General features: G+C 42.2%; 1 protein-coding gene across 1 annotated transcript in view; it reads left to right on the forward strand.

Annotated features, from left to right (window-relative positions):
* Positions 1-20,571, forward strand: part of LOC115471353 (dipeptidase 2-like) — a 44,092-nt gene that overhangs the window by 14,416 nt on the left and 9,105 nt on the right. Inside the window, exons 4-7 of the mRNA XM_030205052.1 lie at positions 3,292-3,433; positions 5,923-5,992; positions 10,184-10,360; positions 14,288-14,372. Of these exons, the coding sequence (XP_030060912.1) occupies positions 3,292-3,433; positions 5,923-5,992; positions 10,184-10,360; positions 14,288-14,372 (474 nt within the window). The remainder of the gene's footprint in view (positions 1-3,291; positions 3,434-5,922; positions 5,993-10,183; positions 10,361-14,287; positions 14,373-20,571) is intronic.

The following is a 20,571-nucleotide window of genomic DNA, read 5'->3' on the forward strand; positions in this document are numbered from 1 at the left end:
GAAAGCTGAGGGGGAGTTTCCCTTTGAGAATGAACTTGCAGATCAATGGTCCAAAGTACAATTACAATCGGATTTATATTCCATTACAAGCCATTTTCAAGGTCAGTTCGGATCACAATATGTAAGAAGCTAGTCCATTACTAGGAAATACAACATCTTAAAACAATATTAAAATACACAATTCAAATTTAAACAAAAACAATATAAGTAATAACCCATTATCCCAAATACCTGTAAAATAAATGTGCTTTCAATAATTGAAAGAACCTCATATAGCAGGAGGTCACTCTAAGATCTAAAGAAAGTAGATTCCAGCATTGCTCAGCTCGGTATGCAAAGCACGATGAATAGATTGACTTAAATTTCACCCCCTTCAGAGCCAGATATTGGAATATACAGGTCCACCCCAGATTTTACACTGGGATGGTATAGCATGGCTAAGTCGCCCGGAGGAAAAGGTAGCAGTTGTGGTGAAGGGCTAATGTTGTAGAGAAAGTGGATTGGTTGGGAAGGCTGGGGAGTGAAAGCCAATATGGGAAATGAAATAAAGAAAAAATTCAAGGAGAATTTAGAGCAGGCTCGCAGTTCATCGCGAGCTCGGGCGGGTGAAAGGTAATTTTTTGGCTGACTCACCCAATCCCCCTCCCTTTTCTTTTGTGGGATTTCGGAGATGTTATTGTGGTGTTGAGGTTGTTAAGGTTGAGGGTAGGGTGGCTAGGAGGAAAGTGGGGGTTGGTTGTCGCAGCGAGGGGTTTGAATAATCATTTACTTTATCAGTGTGAATTCAGTAGTAAACAGTTTACTACTGAATTCAACGGTAGGGGAGTTTATTGAAAAGGAATTGGGGGTTTATGTGCAGTACTGCCATGAACCTGGTGGGGGGGGGGGGGGGGGGGGGGATTGAATTGGTTTAGCAAAACCGCAAACCATACCTTTGGGATCAGTGAAAATTTGAAATATCAGAATGAGACCGTCTGACTAAGAGGGGTTTATTGCATTATTGTTGAATTTACCATTTAAGTGTTAAGTAATTAAAGCAGATTTGATTTTGGTGAATAAAGCTGCGGCCCATTTAATTCACAAGAGAGAAGTTATATTTATTTATTTAAGATGTTAATGTTGTTAATGTAAGAGGGTGTGCGACTGCCTATGTTAAGGTAGACAGCTGTCAGCCTGCAAACACCCTATAGATTTGAAAGAGAAAAAAATTCCAAATGATTCAAGTGATGTCAGTTGAATTCAATTTCCAAATCCATAAATAAAATAAAGGGGCTTATTTAACCAGAAAGAGCCCACATCTCAATCTACAGTGCCATCTGTTGGTGTATGGCATAAATTCATGTAAATCTAGAGGCATTTGTTACAGTTTCCAAGCTTGGTGCTGTATCTTTATCTTCCTAACAAGCTATTTAAAAGTTGTTTATTAATAGAAACCTGAGCTGGTACCAGAATTTACTGCCTTTTATGTAGGAAACAAAGCAATTAAACTGGCCAGAAATAGTTCCTGGCTGGTTAAATCGTTTGTGCAGGGTTATCTGCTGATATTCAGTGGCACTGAATATCACCACTTACCGCTAAACTCACAGCTGGCAATTTTGTGGGTGGATTTAGCACTTGCGCAGTTAAATGCCAGTATTCAGTACTTAACCTCATAAGTTAGTCCAATGTTTGGGGTGCTTTTACTAAGCTGCGGTAAAAAATGACTTTAGCACACCCTTGTGTGGGTTTTCCCATGTGCTAAGGCCAGTTTTACTGAAGCAATAAAATGACTGATTTTGCCATTTTTGTATTAATAGTCATTAGCACGTGGCCATTAAAAAAATAACCATGTGAGCACTTACTGACACCTATTTTGTAAACCTGTGTTAACCAGTTAGCGTGCAGTAATTTAGCCATGTTAACTGTTTAGCACACAAATGCCTACTCTCCACCCCCTAATATGCCCCTTTCCAAGAACAAATAAAAATAATTTTTTAGCACACAGTTACCCCTGGATTCTATGTATAGCACCTAAATTTGGGTGTTGAAATTTTGGCACAGATCAAAGATGCGTGCACAAAAACCTAGTAATTAATTGATGTAAACAATTATTGCAGTTAATTAGCAAAGACTGGGATTTGTGCATGCATCTGACTGTGTGCTATTCAATATGACCGGGGATATTTCTTCTGAAAACTAAAACTTCAACCCCACCTCTGCTAGTCAGAGATATCTGCTTCCAAGTACAGGTATTTTACTCATGTCAATATGAAACTGAATTGCTTCTGATGGTGTCTGCTTTTAAACCCCCCCCCCCCCCCCCAAAAAAAAAGTGGCTGCAGTGACATCATTGTTTGAATAAACTTAATTGAACACACAATGCTGCTAGCAAAATCCTTATAGTGCCTTAGGGGCCCTTTTACCAAGTGGTGGCAATCGTACTGTGCACCAATTTTGAGCTATAGCTGGCCCAATGCTGGTGCCAGTGATAGTTCCATCCCTAGTGTGCACCATTTCCTGCACTAAGAAAATTGGCCACCATTTTTTTAGCATGGCAGCTGGCTGGCGGTAATTGAGCAGCACCGCATGCTACCCGGTTACCACTGGGTTAGCACGGGAACCCTTACTGCCACCTCAATGGGTGGCAGAAAGTGCTCCACCTGCTTGGCCATGCGATAAGAGCAATCTTACTGCATGGCCATGCCTTTTTACAGCCTTGTCCCTCGCTGCAGTAAAAAGGGCCTCAGCGCGCAGCAAAAACTGCCCCCGCAGCTAGCAAAGGGCCTCTTTTACCACAGCTTGGTAAAAGGGCCCCTTAGATCTTAATCAGAATGAAATAAAAAATGGAACAAATGAAAAATGAAAAGCCTAATGTGTTTATAAAACACCTACTTACATTTGCAATAATGAAAAAAATGTTTGGATAAAAACCACAATATGGTAGGCCCATTTTCTAACTTTATACATAGGCGCCCTGATATAAAATTATCCCAGAAATGGAAAACACCCTTTAAATCATCTGTCCCATAAAAAATGATCTGGTGATTCAGACTTTGATTAATGAGAGAAATGCTTTACCTGCTACAGGGTACTTCCATTTGCAACTGTATGTTGGGTTTTAACACAATCCGCACTAGCAGCTGATGGTTCAGTAGTGCCAACATAGCATATTTACTTTGAATGGGCTGTGTTGGCATTGCCGTGCGGCAGCCACTAGCGCGGCTTAGGAAATTGAGGGCAGTGTTTTTACACTGGCTTTCTGTCTGCATTAGTCCATTGATAATGACCTTGCTTTTTTGTTTCCCATCCTAGGTATTGCTCAGAGTGATAAAATCGCTTGTTTAATTGGAATTGAAGGAGGCCATTCCATTGACAGCAGTCTGGGAGCTCTGAGGATGTTCTATGATCTGGGGGTTCGGTATATGAGTTTAACACACACATGCAATACTCCATGGTAAACCACAGAAACATGCATGTCTTTTCTCTGTTATTAACAATAAGGAAGCTCAGTTATGAACTCTAGATTCATGTGAATAAAGAAGCATGATTAAGAATTCCTGTTCGTACTTTTAGGGCATAGGAGCCCTTTTACTATAGTTTATTAAAACTTGTATACTGTATAAACCAGACAAGTGCTTTGGACTTTGTAGATTTGGAAAGTTCCCTCCAATTTTAACTCCTTCCTTAATCTGAATATTGGTTACCAACAATATTTGTAGCTCCCATAGATAGAATGTACAGAACAGTGATGTCACAGAATATAGAGTTTGCTATTGGTTGAGGCTGTGGGATTTTTTTCTGCACATATTAGTCATGACATATGGTAAATGCAAAAACTAAACACACTTTAGTAAAAGTGCCCCTTGGTGTCATTATCTCTGTCCAAGGTCGTTCAGATAATCTAAATTGATTATGAAGCTTCGAAAGAAAAATGCAGTGAAAAGGCTGCGGTACTAATGGACACAGTTTTCCAAAGCTTAGCATGCACATCCTAGCAGAAAGATATTTTTTAAATGATAGAAAACATATTTAAAACAATTTATGAAATAATGGTCTACTGAAAGTACCCTGATTCATTGTAATCTAACTAATGTGGCCTGTAGCAAGGTATGTATAGCCAGTACAGCTAGCTGCACGAGGCACAGGGGAGCTGGAGGTACCAAAACTGTGCTCCATCCATTGTCTCCTCTGCTTGGCCAACATCTCCCTTTGCCCTTGCTACATTCCCCAAAGTGGTCAGCATTGTCACTAGATGTCCCCAGTTTTTGACTGGATGTCCCTTATTCAACCTTTTAACCCTTCATAATCCTCTACTTACCTTTCTCTGCTCCGATTAAACTTTATTTACTATTACCCTCATTTAACTGTTAGTCAACTAATTTCTAATACAGTTAACCACCTTGGGATCCACTCCCAGGATGCTCAGTTTATTCATGAGCCTCCTAGCTGGTCAGTATCAAAGGCTTGCTGAAATCCAAGTAGACCACATCTAGGACATATCCTCAATCTTGTTCTCTAGTTAACCAATGAAAGAAATCATTTAGATATGCCTGGCATAATCTGGCTCTGGTAAGGCTATGTTGTGTTGATTCTTGCAACCTATTAGATTTCGATATTGTCAAAGTAAGGCTTATGTCTTTATCCTTCTCCTCTCTTCTGTCACTAGTCATGTAAAGAGGAACCACAGCTGCTCTTGACAAATCCCTCAGAACCTCTCCATCTCCAAGGACCTATTAAACACATTTTTCATTTGACACACCAGGACCTCTCTATGCTTCCTTAGGATCCTGTGATCTATCTCATTTTGCCCTATGGCTTTTCCATGTTTAGCCTTGTGAGTTGATCATAAACATTTTTCTTTTGTGAATGGTGAGGTATTTACTTCATTTCAAGGCATAATTTAGCTAGCCATCTGAAGTCCTTCTTTAGGGGGTTCTTTTGTGAACACAGAACAAAATTATTTGTTCAACAATTATGCCTTTATCTCATCATTCACCACTCATCATTCCTTGGTGCCTTAATGGTCTTGCAATTCCATTTCTGACCTTCTTGCTCTCTCCAACACAACTGAAAAAAATTGCCACCTTGTATTATTTCTTTAGCCATTTTTTCTTCTGCTCTTGTTTCTGTCATTCTAACCTCTTTTTTTTTTTTTCCATCTCTTTCAATTTTACCAGGTGTTCCTTTCTTTTCAGGTCCTTTATACTTTGTGAGCACTATCCTTTTTTGCCTTTATTTTTCAGACACTTCCTCAGAGAACCATATTGGTTTCTTTTCCCTTTGCTTTTATTCACTTTCTTTATATAAAGTACCGTTAACTGCCTTTTCATTTAGCCCATTGTTTTTCTACTTCCTCTGACTCCCTCACTTTGTCAGCAACTTCTTCAGGTGCTTTCTCATTTTGTCAAAGGGCATATTTGAAACACAGGATTTTGATTTTGTCTCTGGTTTCTGCCTTAGCTTTTATATCAAACTTTACAAAAGGGTGGAAGGGGTAGTGAGCGGCTTGGCCGTACTGCCAGGCTCTTCCAGGAGCCCAGCTGGCTGCACTGTGTTTAACTTACCACACAACCATTTCATTCCTTAAAAGGAAAAAAGCCTTTTACCGGCTGTGGTAAAAGGAGGCCTCGGTGCAAGGCAAACCCATGTGCCGATGCCATCGCAGGGCCCATTTAGTGAAAGGACTCCTTAGTTTTTATAGAACAGTCTCGGTATATTAGCACGGTAGCACGTTTACAATTTATAAGATTCATATTGGAAGCTCTTTGGGTTTTTAATCAGTTCTAGAGCCTTCAGTGACTATTTTACTGCTCAGATTTTTCTAGGCACAGAAAATATATTTTTATTTCCTTCATATCTTTGTATATTTTCCACATCCATACAGTGCTGTCTAAACTGGCTCTTTGAAAGTGCATTGTACATGCTTGTTCTATTGCCTTGCAGGGCAGAGACTTCCTCAGTTGGTGTACACAATTTTTATCCAAGAGATATCAGTCTGACACATTTTGGAAAAGTAAGATGCTTTAATACTTTTCTACTGATGATACTTTTTAACATTACAATATGTATTTTTATGAAGTCATGGATTGCTTTTCTGTGTCTGACATTGTCTTCCAGCTTCATTGGCACATCGGCCTATCAGAGCTGGCCTTTATTGAGCTCTAGAGCCTTTATTTATGATTGTCTTGAGGTTTCCCTTCCCCCCCTGTCTGAATTCGCTTAACCCAGTTATTCTAGCTAAAGTCCATAGCCAGGGGCCATATACCAGGGCTATTTAAGAATTTTGCAACTGGGGAATCCTAACTCTGGCCACTAAGGGATCCTTTTATAAAGGTGCACTGGCGTTTTTAGTGCGCGCTAAAAATAAGGTGTCTCTAGCATATAGCGCATGGTAATCATTAGCGCACACTAAGACTGCTAACGTGCCTTTGTAAAAGGATCCCTGAGTGTTACCAACACACGATGACTGAAACTCCTTCCTCTCTTGGCTGTGAACCTCTTCTTCACTGTATTCCTTCAAAGAGGAAGAGAAGCCACGTGCTTCTTAACTTGGATGAGGGGTGCACGAAGGAGTATCAGCTGCAAAGCATGGTTCCCTTGCAGAGAGGCATTGTCTTAGCTCAAACATGGCTCAAAGATGGCTTCCTTGCAGCGTGTGAAGCTGTAAAACAGGAAGAGAAGCTGTTCGCTTCTTAATGATAACACAATAATGTCACTGGGGAGGTGGAGAGGGGGGGGGGGGGTGTCGGTTGGATATGCCGGATGGTCAGATTAGTAAAGGACAGATATTCAAGAGTGATTTTGTAACCCTATGGGTTAAAGTTTAAAAAAAATTATCTGGCTCCTTCTGGATCTGATGTGGAGACAGTGAGCAGTGCAAAGGCTTGTGCTGGGCTTGTGCTATGTATGACATAGACAGAGTTCCAAATGTTACTGTTAGGCAGTTGGGAGGTAAGGATAGAGCAGAGCAGACATATGTTAGCTGTCCGTCTCTAGCTTTAGTGAAAATCTGTTAAAAAAAAAACAGATTTGAGAGGGTTGGGAAGGTAATGGTTGAATGTGAAGTGAGTGCCTGTTAGTATTAACTTAAATTAAAAAGCCAGATGCGGATAAAGGGCTTTAGTGAGAGACTGGGTTACCTGACAGTTTGAGAAAACAAAATATGAGTTGCATCTAAATCCTGTTAGTGTAATAATATTAGTTATAAACTGACAAAGTAGGTTTTTAGTTTGATAAAGCGCTTATTTCATATATTAACATAAGTGCTGATAGGATTAAAGTCTGTTTAATTTGATAAGGAGTATTTAAGCTGAGAAGTTTCATTAGAATTGTGGAACACAATTCTTTGAAGAAAAAGGTATTTGTACACTATATTGAGGGGACAGAGGTATATAAAAAATTGGAAGCAATTTTACTTTTAAAGAAGTTTATGCTTCCAGTGATTCAAGGTAGAGCTTCACATTCACTTAATGGTTTTTTTTATTTAAATTAATGGTGGGAGGGACAGAATAGGGAAACTCAATTATATGTTTTTTTTAAAGGGACAGCTAGTTAGGAAAGTGTTTAAAGTTTGATGAAAATGGGTTATTGCCTATCAGTCAGGGATTAGGGTTTTCTATTATTGATTTAATTAAAAGCTTAGGATAGTAGGTACAGTCCCTGGCCAGGGATCAACGTGACAACTCATCAAATGGTACCCACCGTCCACGGAGAAAGAAAAGAAAGAAAGCTGACACAGTCAAACTTAGAAAAGTATCCTTTTGAGTATCACAAAAGTAAGAGAGAATGAAGAGGACAGAATTGTAGAATATATACTTACCTGAGATCCGTCTGAAGAGGAACCTGGAAAGAAAAATAAACAAAGGATCAATTCTTGACAGTACACCATTACTAAGCTAATTTAATTGCATGCATGTTTGGTTTAAGAGTTAATTGAAGAGATACTTATCTGATATTGATATTTTTCTGGACAAAGAAACCTGGGGAGGGAATAGAAAACAAATGTTAGAATTTTCTGTTGTTAAACCTTGTGAATGTTTTTTTATTAGGTAATTGAAAATAGGGGGTATTAGGAAATTTAAACACAGAATTTTAGGTGTTAGAATGTTTCTGTGAATAGAGTCATTAGTGAATTCTTATTATTTGAGCTGAAGTTTTTTTTGTTTAAATAAAAATTCTCTTAAAAAAAAAACATTTCCATCTTGATCTGATATTTTTTTTTTGTGTTGCTCCCTCTGTTCCTGAGAAATTTACTGAGTGCCTGGCTCGACTACATTAAAGAGGCACTCAGACTTCCTTGTTCGGAGGTTAAATTTTCAGGAGGGGGGCGGGGCTTACAATTTGGTTATGTATGTTTTTTTTTGGTAATCTGTTCTGGGTTCTATTGGGAGGACTGGGTAAATATTGAAATAAATAAATAAATAAATGATAAATATTATGTTTATTTTCTGTTATGAAAGTAGTAAAACCAATTTAAGGGTAATTCTGTAACCTAGGTGCCTGCATTTAAGCATCTTTACACATGTAAATGTACAGATGCTAGCACTTGCACCTGTAAGTATACACTTACCTTGGAAGGTGCCAATGGTGCACCTAAGTTGCTGTTCTACAATGGCAGGGGTATTTGGGATAGTGCATTAGTGCAAGTGGGTCATGTAGGTGGGCAGAGCATGGGTGGAGCTCTCACCAAGGCAGCCATTCCCAAGCCTGTCCTTGGGGCACACCTAATCCCGTCGGGTTTTCAAGATATCCACATTGCAATTAAAGCAGTGCATACAAATCTATTTCATACGTATTCATTGTGGATATCCTGAAAACCCAATGGGACCAGGTGTGCCCTGAGGTCTGGGTTGAGAATGGCTGCCCTAAGGGGCGTAGTTAGGAATGTGGCATTGATAACTTCCCCTTTACACACATAGGGTTAGATTCTATAAATAGCGCCTAAAAAAAAATCTGTGCTGAACCCCCCCCCCCCCCCCCCCCTCAGCTTAAGCAGTATTCTATAAGCCTTGCTTAAAGTTTGGTTCGGTTTATAGAATAAAGCATAAGGAGAGAGGTTGCGTGCAAATTTAGGTGCTGACAGTTGCACCAATGAAAACATGGTGCAAATGCCTGCGCCTGTTTACACTTGGAGCACCCATATTCTATAATTATGCACATAGCTCAAAACCACATCCCCAATCCACCCTGAAATACCCAGTACCCTCCCATATCTGTGCCCAATTTTGGGGCTGTGAGTAAATTTTAGGTGTGAATCCTGCACCTAAATGTATGCACATTAGTCCCAATTAAATCTAATTAGTGACAATAATTGCTTGTTAAAAGGGCAATTACTGGCACTAATTGGCTCATCATTCTATTAAATTGCGCACGCAAATCAGAGGCTCTCATAAATTCGCATGCACACTTTTTGGTGACTTTTATAGAATCAGAGGGATAACTTATATAATATTATCAGTTAACGTGCATCTCTGCCATATGTAAGTGACTGTAGTTAGGCCAGGTCTATGGCTCGTAAATGTTAGGTGCTCTGATACTGGGTTATGCTAATATTCTAAAATGGAATCTGTTTGCCAAGATGCTGTTGTAGATTAGGCTCTGGGGCACCTAGAGCCATTCACTTATAGAATTGCCCCGTTAAGGTGCCCATGGCCGCCGAGAAACCCAGCCGGGCCTGGGGCACCCCCCCCCCCATTTGGACCACTGCCGCCACGCTGCCCCCCACACTCGGACCGCTGCGGCACCAACTTGCACCACCTACCCCCTTACCGACTGCTGTTGTCCTCTCCTCTCCTGCTTCTGCTGTGCGTGCCGCCCAGGACCCGGATGATTGTATTAACGCGATATCGCATTAATAGAATCATCTGGGTCCTGGGCGGCATGCAGCAGGAGTAGGAGAGAGACTCATCCTGGAAGCAGGCAGGAAAAAGGTTGCCTGCGCCACGCCCGCCCCCCCCTTTTGGAGGCCGGGCCTGGGGAAATTTGCCCCCCCCCCCTCGGAGGCCCTGAATGTGCCTATGGAACAGAATTCAGACCAGCTGACTTATGGCCATCTTGATTCTATTCCCGCTGTATCTTATATAACAAGTGATGTACTTGCACTGTTCTACCATGTTTTTAACAAAATAAATGATTCCAGATTTCCACATAGAAAAGTGATATCCTATATTAGATAAAGCGCTATTATAATGTATTAATTTTTAAGGAAGTGGTCAGAGAAATGAATCGACTTGGAATGATAATAGATTTGTCACACACCTCTGCCTCCACCGCAAGAGCTGTTCTTGAAATCTCTGAAGCACCGGTTATATTCAGTCACTCCTCAGCCTTTGGAGTTTGTCCACATCACAGAAATGTTCCAGATGATATTCTGGAGAGCATTGTGAGTATCCTGTAGGATTCACCTACATGACACCTCAAGACATATTGAGGCCAGTATTTAGTGGCAGGCTGATGTTTAACTTTAAACTTCCATCTAAATGCAACATGGAAAATCCATTCAGATCATTAAACAGGCAGTTTGTATGTTTCATTTATATTTTCTATTTAGCCATCAGGAGTCTTTTTGTAAATGCTTTTTTCATACAAAAGACCTCATAAAATGGCATCATACTTATTCCTGAGTAAAATTATGCACAATGACAAGAAGGCAGATACTTATGTGTGACCCAGCTGTAGTTATGTTCAGGGGAGTAGTTTGGGAGTACTCTGAATGTGGAATCCTAAGTACATGTGTTGTTTATAAGACAGGCATCAGTGTGTATTTGAAGCACATAGTTTTTACCTGTTTCCGAGCGACTATAAATGTACACAGGTGTAAATGTATGCATTTTAGCAGGTTGTGTTAGGCTATTTTATAAATATGCTGTTATGATCACAGGGGAGGTGAGTCCTTGGACCGCCGTCGGATACTGGCTAGTGCCAAGCGAACTACTCGGGCAGGACAAGGCACTAAGGCAAAAACCAGGCAAGGCTGGACTGGAGCTGGGGACAAGCAAGACTGGGACTGGAGACGGGGACAAGCAAGACTGGGACTGGAGACATGCAAAGCTGAAGTAGGAAGCAGACAGGGGTGGAAATTGAGTTGAGGACAAGCAGGGCAGGGATAAGCAAGGCTGAGACAAGAGCTGAAGACAAGCAGGGCCAGAACAAGCAGGACTAGAATTGAAACTGAAGACAAGCAGGGTTAGAACCGAAGCTGAAGACAAGCAGGGCTGGAACTGAAGCTGAAGACAAGCAGTGCTGTAACAATCTGAATAGGAGATAACAGAGAACCAGGCTTGCACAACTAGGCAGGGAACCTTTACTGCGAAGGCAATGCATGACTCTCATGGTTCCTTATAAAGGCTTTCACTAATGATGTCACAGTCTCTGGTGCCCTGGAATAAGGCTTGGAATGCACTGAAGAACACAGCAAGGGTACCAGAGAGAGGTTAGAATACTGGGACATCAGACTGAGGCTTGGATAGTCTCTGGAGTGAGGCTTGGAAAACAGGGAAGCAGGCAGCAGGGGGATCAGTGCAGGAGGAATGTAGTATGCCTGGGGAGGCAGTCTGGAGAAACCGCAGAGTCTGACCACCAGAAGAAAAAGTGAGTCGGGGCATGGGGGCATGGCTACACTGTGACACACACATAGGAGCCCAAGTTGTCTTTATAAGAAATCCCCAAAAAAGATGCCTACTTGTCCTTCTCACATAGATACCTGTTATAAAAACATCCTGTATGTGTCTGTATTTTGCCACTGAATGTGTAAGTTTTTGTTCCACCCTCAACAAGCTTCAAATCACGTCCCTTTTTCTGACATATAACCTGGCCATTTGCAAAAAGCACCTATATTTGGGTACCTATTCTATAAAGGAAAGTAGGCGCTAGCATAACCAGGTATGCACATGCCTATAGTTTGGAAATTTTACATAATGTATCGTTTAGTCACATTCATGTACTCTGGCTATAGATCTGGTGTAAGTGCTTGCATCTAGATGCTGGAGAGATGTGCCTAAAGTATAGCATTCCAAGTTGTGCATGTGAGTTGTGTCCATACTTTTCCCAAACTCTGCCTATGTGTATGTAAGATATCTGCATTTTTACAGAGTAGTGCTCAGTAGAATTTTGGCACTTATGCGCATATGTGCACTCGTGTGCACGCATATGCCATTATTCTAATTATTAATGCATGTAATCAGTGCATAAAGTTAGCACTAATTGTATAGAATTACTTCCAAAAGGTCAAAGTTATACAGTACGTAGATCCACTGATGATTTCAAGAAAAAGCACTTTTATGCTGCTGGCACCACTCCTGACCACATAAGAGGTTTGGTATATTGACCTCATTATATCTGATGTTATATTCTAGTATATCTGAACTTTGTCTTTCTTGATGTAACAGAATACTTATTTGCCCCAACTTTTTTCAGCATAGTTTTAAAATTGTCAAAAAAAGCACAATGAGCCTTCAGGAATGGGTTGGCATCACAATGATGTTTATTGGGTGACCTGACGTGATCCATGTTTTGGCAGATGCCTCCATCAGGGGACTTGAGTACTGCAAAATATCTCATAAGAAAGATCCAGTAGGAGAATATCCAATGGTGAGACACGGAACCGGCTTACTAGAACAATGTAAGATACGCAAGCCATGCGTGGCACAGAAAAAGGTTTTCAGTGACATGCAAGATTCGAACACTTCATAGCATTTTGAAAAGATGGCATCCATGCTTCATAAGATATCTGCATTTATCAGAAACAGCTGCAGCTGCATGGGAAGGCAGTGAATATCGGTGACATTTGTTTCAGTACCTTGGATTTCTCAGCTGTGATAGGAACCTGTGTACTCAATTCTTTCTTCCATTTTGGGCCAGATTCTGTAAAGGCGCTAAAATTGGAAACTGAAAAAGATCGGCGCTAAGCACAATTCTATAAAGGGCACTTAGCGCCGATTTCTGTGCCTTAACTTTGGGCACCAGACTCGGGGTGGACTGATCATTTGGGCAACCAGGCAGTGCCTGAAAGCACAGAGCACTTGGTAGGGCCCAGTACCTCCTCCCCACATGACCAACATCTTTCTCTCTTTCATCCCTGGGCAGGGGCGTAGCCAGAAAACAGATTTTGGGTGGGCCTAGGCAAGAACTGGGTGGGCACCAAGTATTCTCCCCCCCCCCCCACACCAAAAAAATATCTCAGCTGGTGAGAAAACGCTTTTTTCCACCTTGGCAGTCTGCAGCAGGCATGTGCTAAAAACTGAGCATGTGCAGGTGCCAGTAGCGTGGAGAGTAGCGTTTTTGTTACCATCAGGGGGAAGCCTTCAGCTGGCGGAGATTGGCATCCCCACCAGCTACCACTAAATGTCTGCTACTGTTGGGTAGGCCTGAGCCCTAAGTGGGTGGGCCCTGGCCCACCCAGGCCCACCAGTGGCTACGCCACTGTCCCTGGGTCTGGCACTCCCCCCCTCTCACAGCCCTTCCCCTACTCTGGCATTTCCCCTGTCTCTGACACCCCCTTCTTTGGGCATTTACCTCAAAAGTTCTTTTCTCCGGAGCGGGGAGGGGACCTATGACCCTTATTGCCCAGGGACCCAGATCACTGTCAGTCCATCTCTGTCCAGACTTATGCCTGCTGATCTGTAACAATGCATGCAACTTCCATGCCCCTCCCATAGCCACACCCCCTTTTGAGCTGTGCACAATGGGGTTTGGGTGCTATGCTTTATAGAATAGTGCACAACCAGATGTGCACATAAATCCTAATTGGTGCCAATTAGCATCAATAATTGTTAGCAGCCAGTTATTGCTCATTAACAGCTCATTAGCTAATTAAGTTGCATGCACATCTTAGGATCATGCTTAAACTTAGGCACCCAAATCTGGGCATCATATATAGAATCCAGGGGTTTGTGTCTAAGGGAGAAATTGCTTAGTGCACAGGCCCCATAAATCTTGTTAGAATGATTGCAATGGTTAAGTTCATAATTTAAAAATCATGACTTGTTAAAGATCTTACAAAGTCAATTTTTCTCATTCACTGTTACTACTGTGTAGTATGACAGCACCTACTGATTTAATCAAATAACCTATCAGAAATTATTAAACTAAGATTTGATACTAATGAAGTCATATAGTGAGAAAGAGCTTCTTTCAGTAGAAAATGGTGTGAGTTTGGAAGAGTATGCACACACAAGATCTGATAATAAAAGACAGAACAATAAATGGGATAAATACATTTGTAGACTTTTTTTCATAGGCATTGGGGATCAGCTCTGAGCATATTTTTCATCAAAGAACAGTCAATCATTATATGCCTCTTTTCTTGCAGAAAAAGAACAAAGGCCTTGTGATGATAAATTTTCATACAGACTTTGTGGCTTGCAGCAAGACTGCTACTGTCGCCAATGTGGCAGGTAGGAAGCTAATTAGTCTAATCTGATAACTGAACTGATAATCTGGCAATACTCAGACGGCCCTGTTTACTAAGGTGCGCTAAAAATTAACGTACGATAACTGTGTAGATGCCCATAGGAATATTATGGGTACCTACATGGTTAGTGCATCCTAATGGTTAGCACACGCTAAAAATGATAGTGCGCCTCTAGCATGGCTTAGTAACAGGGCCATAAATTTGTTAACACTAGCGATTCAAGCAGAATATAAATGGTTAAAAATAAATAAATAAATATATTGAAAAGGCTGACGTCTTGACTCCACAATCAGTCAGTCAGTCAGTCAGTCAGTCAGATTTTCAGGATAACCACAGTGAACACATAGGACAGATTTGCATTGGTATATACAAATTTAGTTCATTTGTGTTTGCATTGTGACTGGAAAGCTCAACTGGCTTTGGGGTCACTAGGAAAGGTTTGGAAAACCTAATTTCTGTTTACGGTATTAATTCAGCAGTCATTGGATATGTCAGAGTCCAAGGCACAGGGTTTCCCCCCAAAACTAAACACTGATATCACCTTATTTCTCTAACTTGATTACTTTTCTATTTTGTTAACTTGACATTATTTCTATGAAGTTTTTTTTTTCAAATTCATACATGTGATATGTGTGTAATCACATGGAGGGCAATTCTATAAAAGTGCGCCTATATGGCACCTGTTTAATAAAGGAAAAGTAGGCGCCTGCTTTCCTTTATACCCATTGACTAGAAAAAAGGGGAACCTCCTTGATTTTGACATCTAACTTTGTTGTTTAACAGTGTAATTTAAATTTGGGTAATTTGAACCAAATAAATATCAAGCATAACTGACCACCAGAGCTTGTTGCTTACTTATTTTTTTTTTACTGTGCACAAGTGATATCAGTGTGATGTCGTTGTTTACACTAATTGTAAAAATAGTGTTTTCTGAAAACGATAATTATCAAGTTATTGTGACAAACTAAACATTATGGTGCAAAATGACATTGCTGACTTTTCAAGCAATTGGACATTGGGGGCTATGGTAGGATGAGCATAACAGGTGACACAGGCCTTCACAAACACAGCCAGACCAGGGGTAAAATAAAAACAAATCTCTCTCTTACAATACAATCAAAGAAACCGTCCAACAACCTGTTGCATGCACAGGTGGTTAGCTCAGTACTTCTCTAAACAAAAGCAATGGTATGATTCCTTTCAAGTGCACAGGGAAACAGCTTAAACTCAACAGTTAACAAACAAGGCAAGACAGTGCTCCTGCCAAGCCACAAAGATTCAGAATTTTCCACTGTTCAGACAGGAACCCTTTCCCTACCTTAGGGGCCCTTTTACTAATCCGTGTATGCGTCTATGCGCGCCCAATGCACGCCAAAATGGAGTTTCCACCCGGCTACCGTGTGGCTCTTGCAGTAATTTCATTTTTGGTGCATGTCTAATACGCACGGCTGAAAAACAATGTTTATTTTTGGACAAGCGTATCGGACGCGTGCCAAGTGGCATTTGACATGCATAGGTCATTACCGCCTGGTTACTGCGTGAGACTTTATCGCTAGATAATTTTTTTGGCAAAAATTTTAAAAGGCCTTTTTTACAGGTGCACTGAAAATGGATTGGCGTGCGCCCATAACCTGCGCCTACACTACCGCAAACCATTTTTCAGCGCACCTTAGTAAAAGGACCCCTTAGGGAAGCTTCTGGTTTCTTAGACAAACATGGTAGTTGAATACGCTAGAGGGTGGTTCCTTCCTTCACTGGGCCTTTCTGGCTTGACTCCCTTTTGTGGTTTTAACTGCGCTGATTGTATCATGCTTTCCCTACTAAGCATTCCAGGGCCAATGAATGGCAACCTCCTATATACTCCATCGAAGGAGGCTTAAATAAACTTTTAAAAAAGGTTGTTGAAACTGGTACAATAGATCTTTGGAAGGGTGGTGGTGGCTGGCTATGCACCATTCACATGGTTCACAGAGATCGATCATGTTCATGATCTTTTGTTGAGTCAGGAATACCAGCCACATGCTCACAGAACTCAGTTTGAAATTGCACAACCTTGGAATTTTTCAGACATCAGTGAACAAAATTGTTCTTCATGACTTTTGCTTGAAATGCTACAAAATTCAATTCAATTCAGATCAGTTCTTGCATACCGCTAATATCCCCTTTCCAGAGTTCAGTGCGGTTTACATTCTAGGTGTAAAAGAAGCAGAAACTATTAAAATGTATGCATGAGACAAAAGAACATTACAGAAAAATCTAATGGATGATATGAGGGAATAGAAGTCATAATGGATTGCTATGAAACAGTCTTTGGGTAGAGAAAGGTTTTTAGCCTTTTCTGGAAGCTAAAGTAGCTATTATCTGTTCTGATGGCAATAGGTAAAGAGTTCCATGATGTAACTCCAAGAACAGGGAATAGAGAGCCAAAGATCTTCTGATATCGGATTTCCTTATGGAACGGTGTCGCTAGCATCATTTGTTTTTTCAGTCTGTTGGACTGGGCCAAACATATGGGCCCTTTTACAAAGGCATGTTAGGCTCTAACCGCACCCCTCTGCCGGTAATTTCAGATTTGCTGCGTGCCCATAACACCTGGATGATTTATTTATTTATTTCCTCCCACATGCGGTGTTTCCAGTGGTAATCAGCAGTTGGCGTGTGCAGACTGGTCACCGCACGTGTAGAGCATGAGCCCTTACTGCTAGATCAATGGGTGGCATTAAGGACTCAGGCCAGTTTTAGGCACTCTAGTTTTACCGCATGCCCTTTTCCCATCCCATTAAAAAAAAAAAGCCCTTTTTTTGCAGATGCAGTAAAAACTGGCCGGGCGTGCACCCAAAACATCACTTACACTACTGCAGGCCACTTTATACCGGGCTTAGTAAAAGGACCCCATAGTGAAGCAGCTCTAGTTAGCAATTCAGATGTAAACATAGTAACATAGTAGATGACGGTGAATAAAGATCTGTACGGTCCATCCAGTCTGACAAACAAGATAAACTCGTATGTGCTACTTTATATGTATACCTGACCTCGATTTGTCCTTGCCATTTTCAGGGCACAGACCATAGAAGTCTGCCCAGCACTAGCTTTGCTTCCCAGTTACCGGTGTTGCCACCCAATCTCTGCTAAGCTTATGTGGATCCATTCCCTGTAAGATTTGATAAACTAAACAAGCAGCTTAAAACCTGATTCTTTCTGATATGGAAAGCCAGTGCAGTTTGAAGAGTTTGCTAAATGTACGCTGAACAGCTGTTATGTTTTGATCCAGTTTTGTACTTTACAAGATATGTGACAACAGCATTAGGGTGTGGTAACTTGAATTCTTATTGCTTTGTTTTCAATAGATTTCTGCACATTTACTGAACATTTATCTTAATAGGTACACAATAACTTGTAATATGAAGTAAAATGTGAAGTACAATTACCATGTAAAATAGTAACATAACTGGGTATGTACATGCACACCATGGGCATAGTTTAGGAGGGCGAGGAGGCATTGCTTCCTGAAATGAGCTGCCCCTACTGCAGGGGTAATGAAATAAACTGTCCTTTGCCTCTGCAAGTCCAGTATCTTTTCTATTACCCCCCCCACCCTCCGCGTGGGCCTGGCACCTTTCCAGCCTCTCCCCCGGTGTGCAAGCATGCGTGGCGGGTTGCCGGCACAGGCTGCGCTAAATATAAGCAGCCTCTGGGTCAGCCCACCAGAATTTTTCCTGTGCCTCATCCTGCCTCTCTGATGCAACTTCCTGTGGGCAGGGCAGGGCATGGCACAGGAAGGATCTGGTGGGCCAGCCCGAAGGCAGCTTGCATTTAGTACAGCCTGTGCCGGTGACCTGCCACACGCATTTGCATACCAGTGGGTGAGGGGGATGATGAAGAGGTGCTGGACCCATGCAGGGGGGGGGGGGGGAGAAGGAAAGGTGACCAACCCACATGGAGAGGTGATGAATAGGTGCCAGACCCACAGGGAGGAAATGAAGTGCCAGACCTGTGCAGAGGGGGAGATTCTGGACCTTGATGGTGGATGCAGAGGGAAGAGAGAGAGAGACAGAGAGAGAGAGAGAGAAAGAGAGAGAGAGAGAGAGAGAGAGAGACCTGGAGCAAATGCGGGGGGGGGGGGGGGGGGGGGGGGGGGGGGGGGGGGGGAGAGAATGGGAGAGATAATGAACCTAGGGAAGGAGGAATAGAGAAAACAGACAGCAGAGAGACCTGGAGCAAGAGGGACAAGAGAGGGGGCAGATCTTGGACATGGAGAGAGAAGAGTCATGGAGCAAAGGGATAGGGGTTAAGTAGAGAGAAACTTGACAGAGGGAGAGATGCTGGATCATAGGGTTCAGGGGTTGGAGGTGAATGAGGAAGCGGTGGGGAGGCACTAAACCTTGGGGGAGGAGTACAGAGGGAAGAGCCATAGACCTGGAGCAAAGTGGAAAGGAAGAGAGGGGTAGAGACCTTGGACCTGGGAAGGTGAGTGCAGAGAGAGAGAGAGAGAGAGAGAGAGAGAGAGAGAGAGAGAGAGAGAGAGAGAGGAGAGTCCTGAATCAAAGGGGAAGGGAAGAGATGAGAGAGATCTTGGACTTGGGGAGTTGGACGCAGAGGGAAGAGAGAGAGAGAGAGAGAGAGAGAGAGGAGAGAGACCTTGGAGCAAAGGGAAAGGAAGAGAGAGAGAGAGAGAGAGAGAGAGAGAGAGAGAGAGAGAGAGAGAGAAACTGGACCGAAGGGGAGAGACATTGGATCCAGGAAGGGAGTGAGAGAGAGTATAAAGGGTCATGGATTTGGTACACAGCCTTTCTGTGGTACAAACAAAGCAGTTCTGAGAGAGAGAGAGAGAGAGAGAGAGAGAGAGATGCTATTCCATGGGGAGGGGACAGGGGAGATAGATGGAGAGATGCTGGACCCAGAGAAAGGGAAGTGAGGAGGAGAAGCTGGAGAGGGGGAGGAACAGGAACACAGAGAGGAGGTGCAGGACAGGACAGATAGGAACACAAAATGATGGTGGGCAGGGAGTGAGGAGAAATATCAAATAGGCAGGAGACCCTGGAAAACACAGAAGATGGATGGGACATGGAGGGTGGGGGAGAAGAGAATAAAGTAGAAGATGAATGGGAGTGGGAAAGGGAAAGAGATGAACATAGCAGAAAGTGGATGGTACTAGTGAGAGAAGAGGAACAGAAAAGAAAAAAGATGGGATGGGATGGGGGAAGAAGAGGAATAGAACAGAAGATGGATGGGACTATGGGGAAAGAAGAGGAACAGAGCAGAATAGGTCTAGGGATGGAAGAAGGGGAACAGAGCAGAAGATGACTGGGACTTGACGATTGAATGGGAGAGTGTTAGGGAGCAGGGAATTATGCATAGGAGAAATGGGGTGGAAATTTCAAGCAAATAGTGAGTACTTGGCAATTGGTGGGTATTAGTAAGGGTATGCTAATGGGTTGAGAGAATGAGTGAGAGTGTGAAATGAGGGGTAAGTGAACATGAATAAAATGTGAGGAAAGGTTGAGATGTAGTGTGAATGACCTGGAAGAATGGAGAGAGGATGAGAGGCATTGAAAAGGGATGGGGGTACTGGAGAAGGATATGAGAGGAAGGGGATGGGTCTCCCAAGGGATTGAGTGAGGGTGGAAATAGGGTTAAAAAGATGGTGAAAGAGAGACAATAGGATATGCAGTATAGAAGAATGGCCTGGCAGCAAGGGAAGGAAGGAGAGACAAGGATGGAGCTGGGGCTGGTGAGGGGATGAGAGGCACTAGAGATCAGAGAAATGGGGGACTGAGGAGGAGAATAAGAAACTTGGGAAAAAGAAAGAGGGGGCAATGAGATTGTTGGAGAGGGGATAAGAGCGAGATGGGAAAAGCTGATAGGAAGATAAGTACATAAGTATTGCCATACTGGGAAAGACCAAAGGTCCATCAAGCCCAGCATCCTGTTTCCAACAGTGGCCAATCCAGATCACAAATATCTGGCAATATCCAAAAAAAGTACAAAACATTTTATACTGCTTATCCCAGAAATAGTGTATTTTCCCAAGTCCATTTAATAATGATCTATGGACTTTTCCTTTAGGAAGCTGTCCAAACCTTTTTAAAACTCTGCTAAGCTAACTGCCCCTACCACATTCTCTGGCAACGAATTCCAGAACCCAATTACACGTTGAGTGAAGAAAATTTTAAATTTACTAG

Source organism: Microcaecilia unicolor, chromosome 5 (assembly GCF_901765095.1).
Source record: "Microcaecilia unicolor chromosome 5, aMicUni1.1, whole genome shotgun sequence".
NCBI lineage: Eukaryota > Metazoa > Chordata > Amphibia > Gymnophiona > Siphonopidae > Microcaecilia > Microcaecilia unicolor.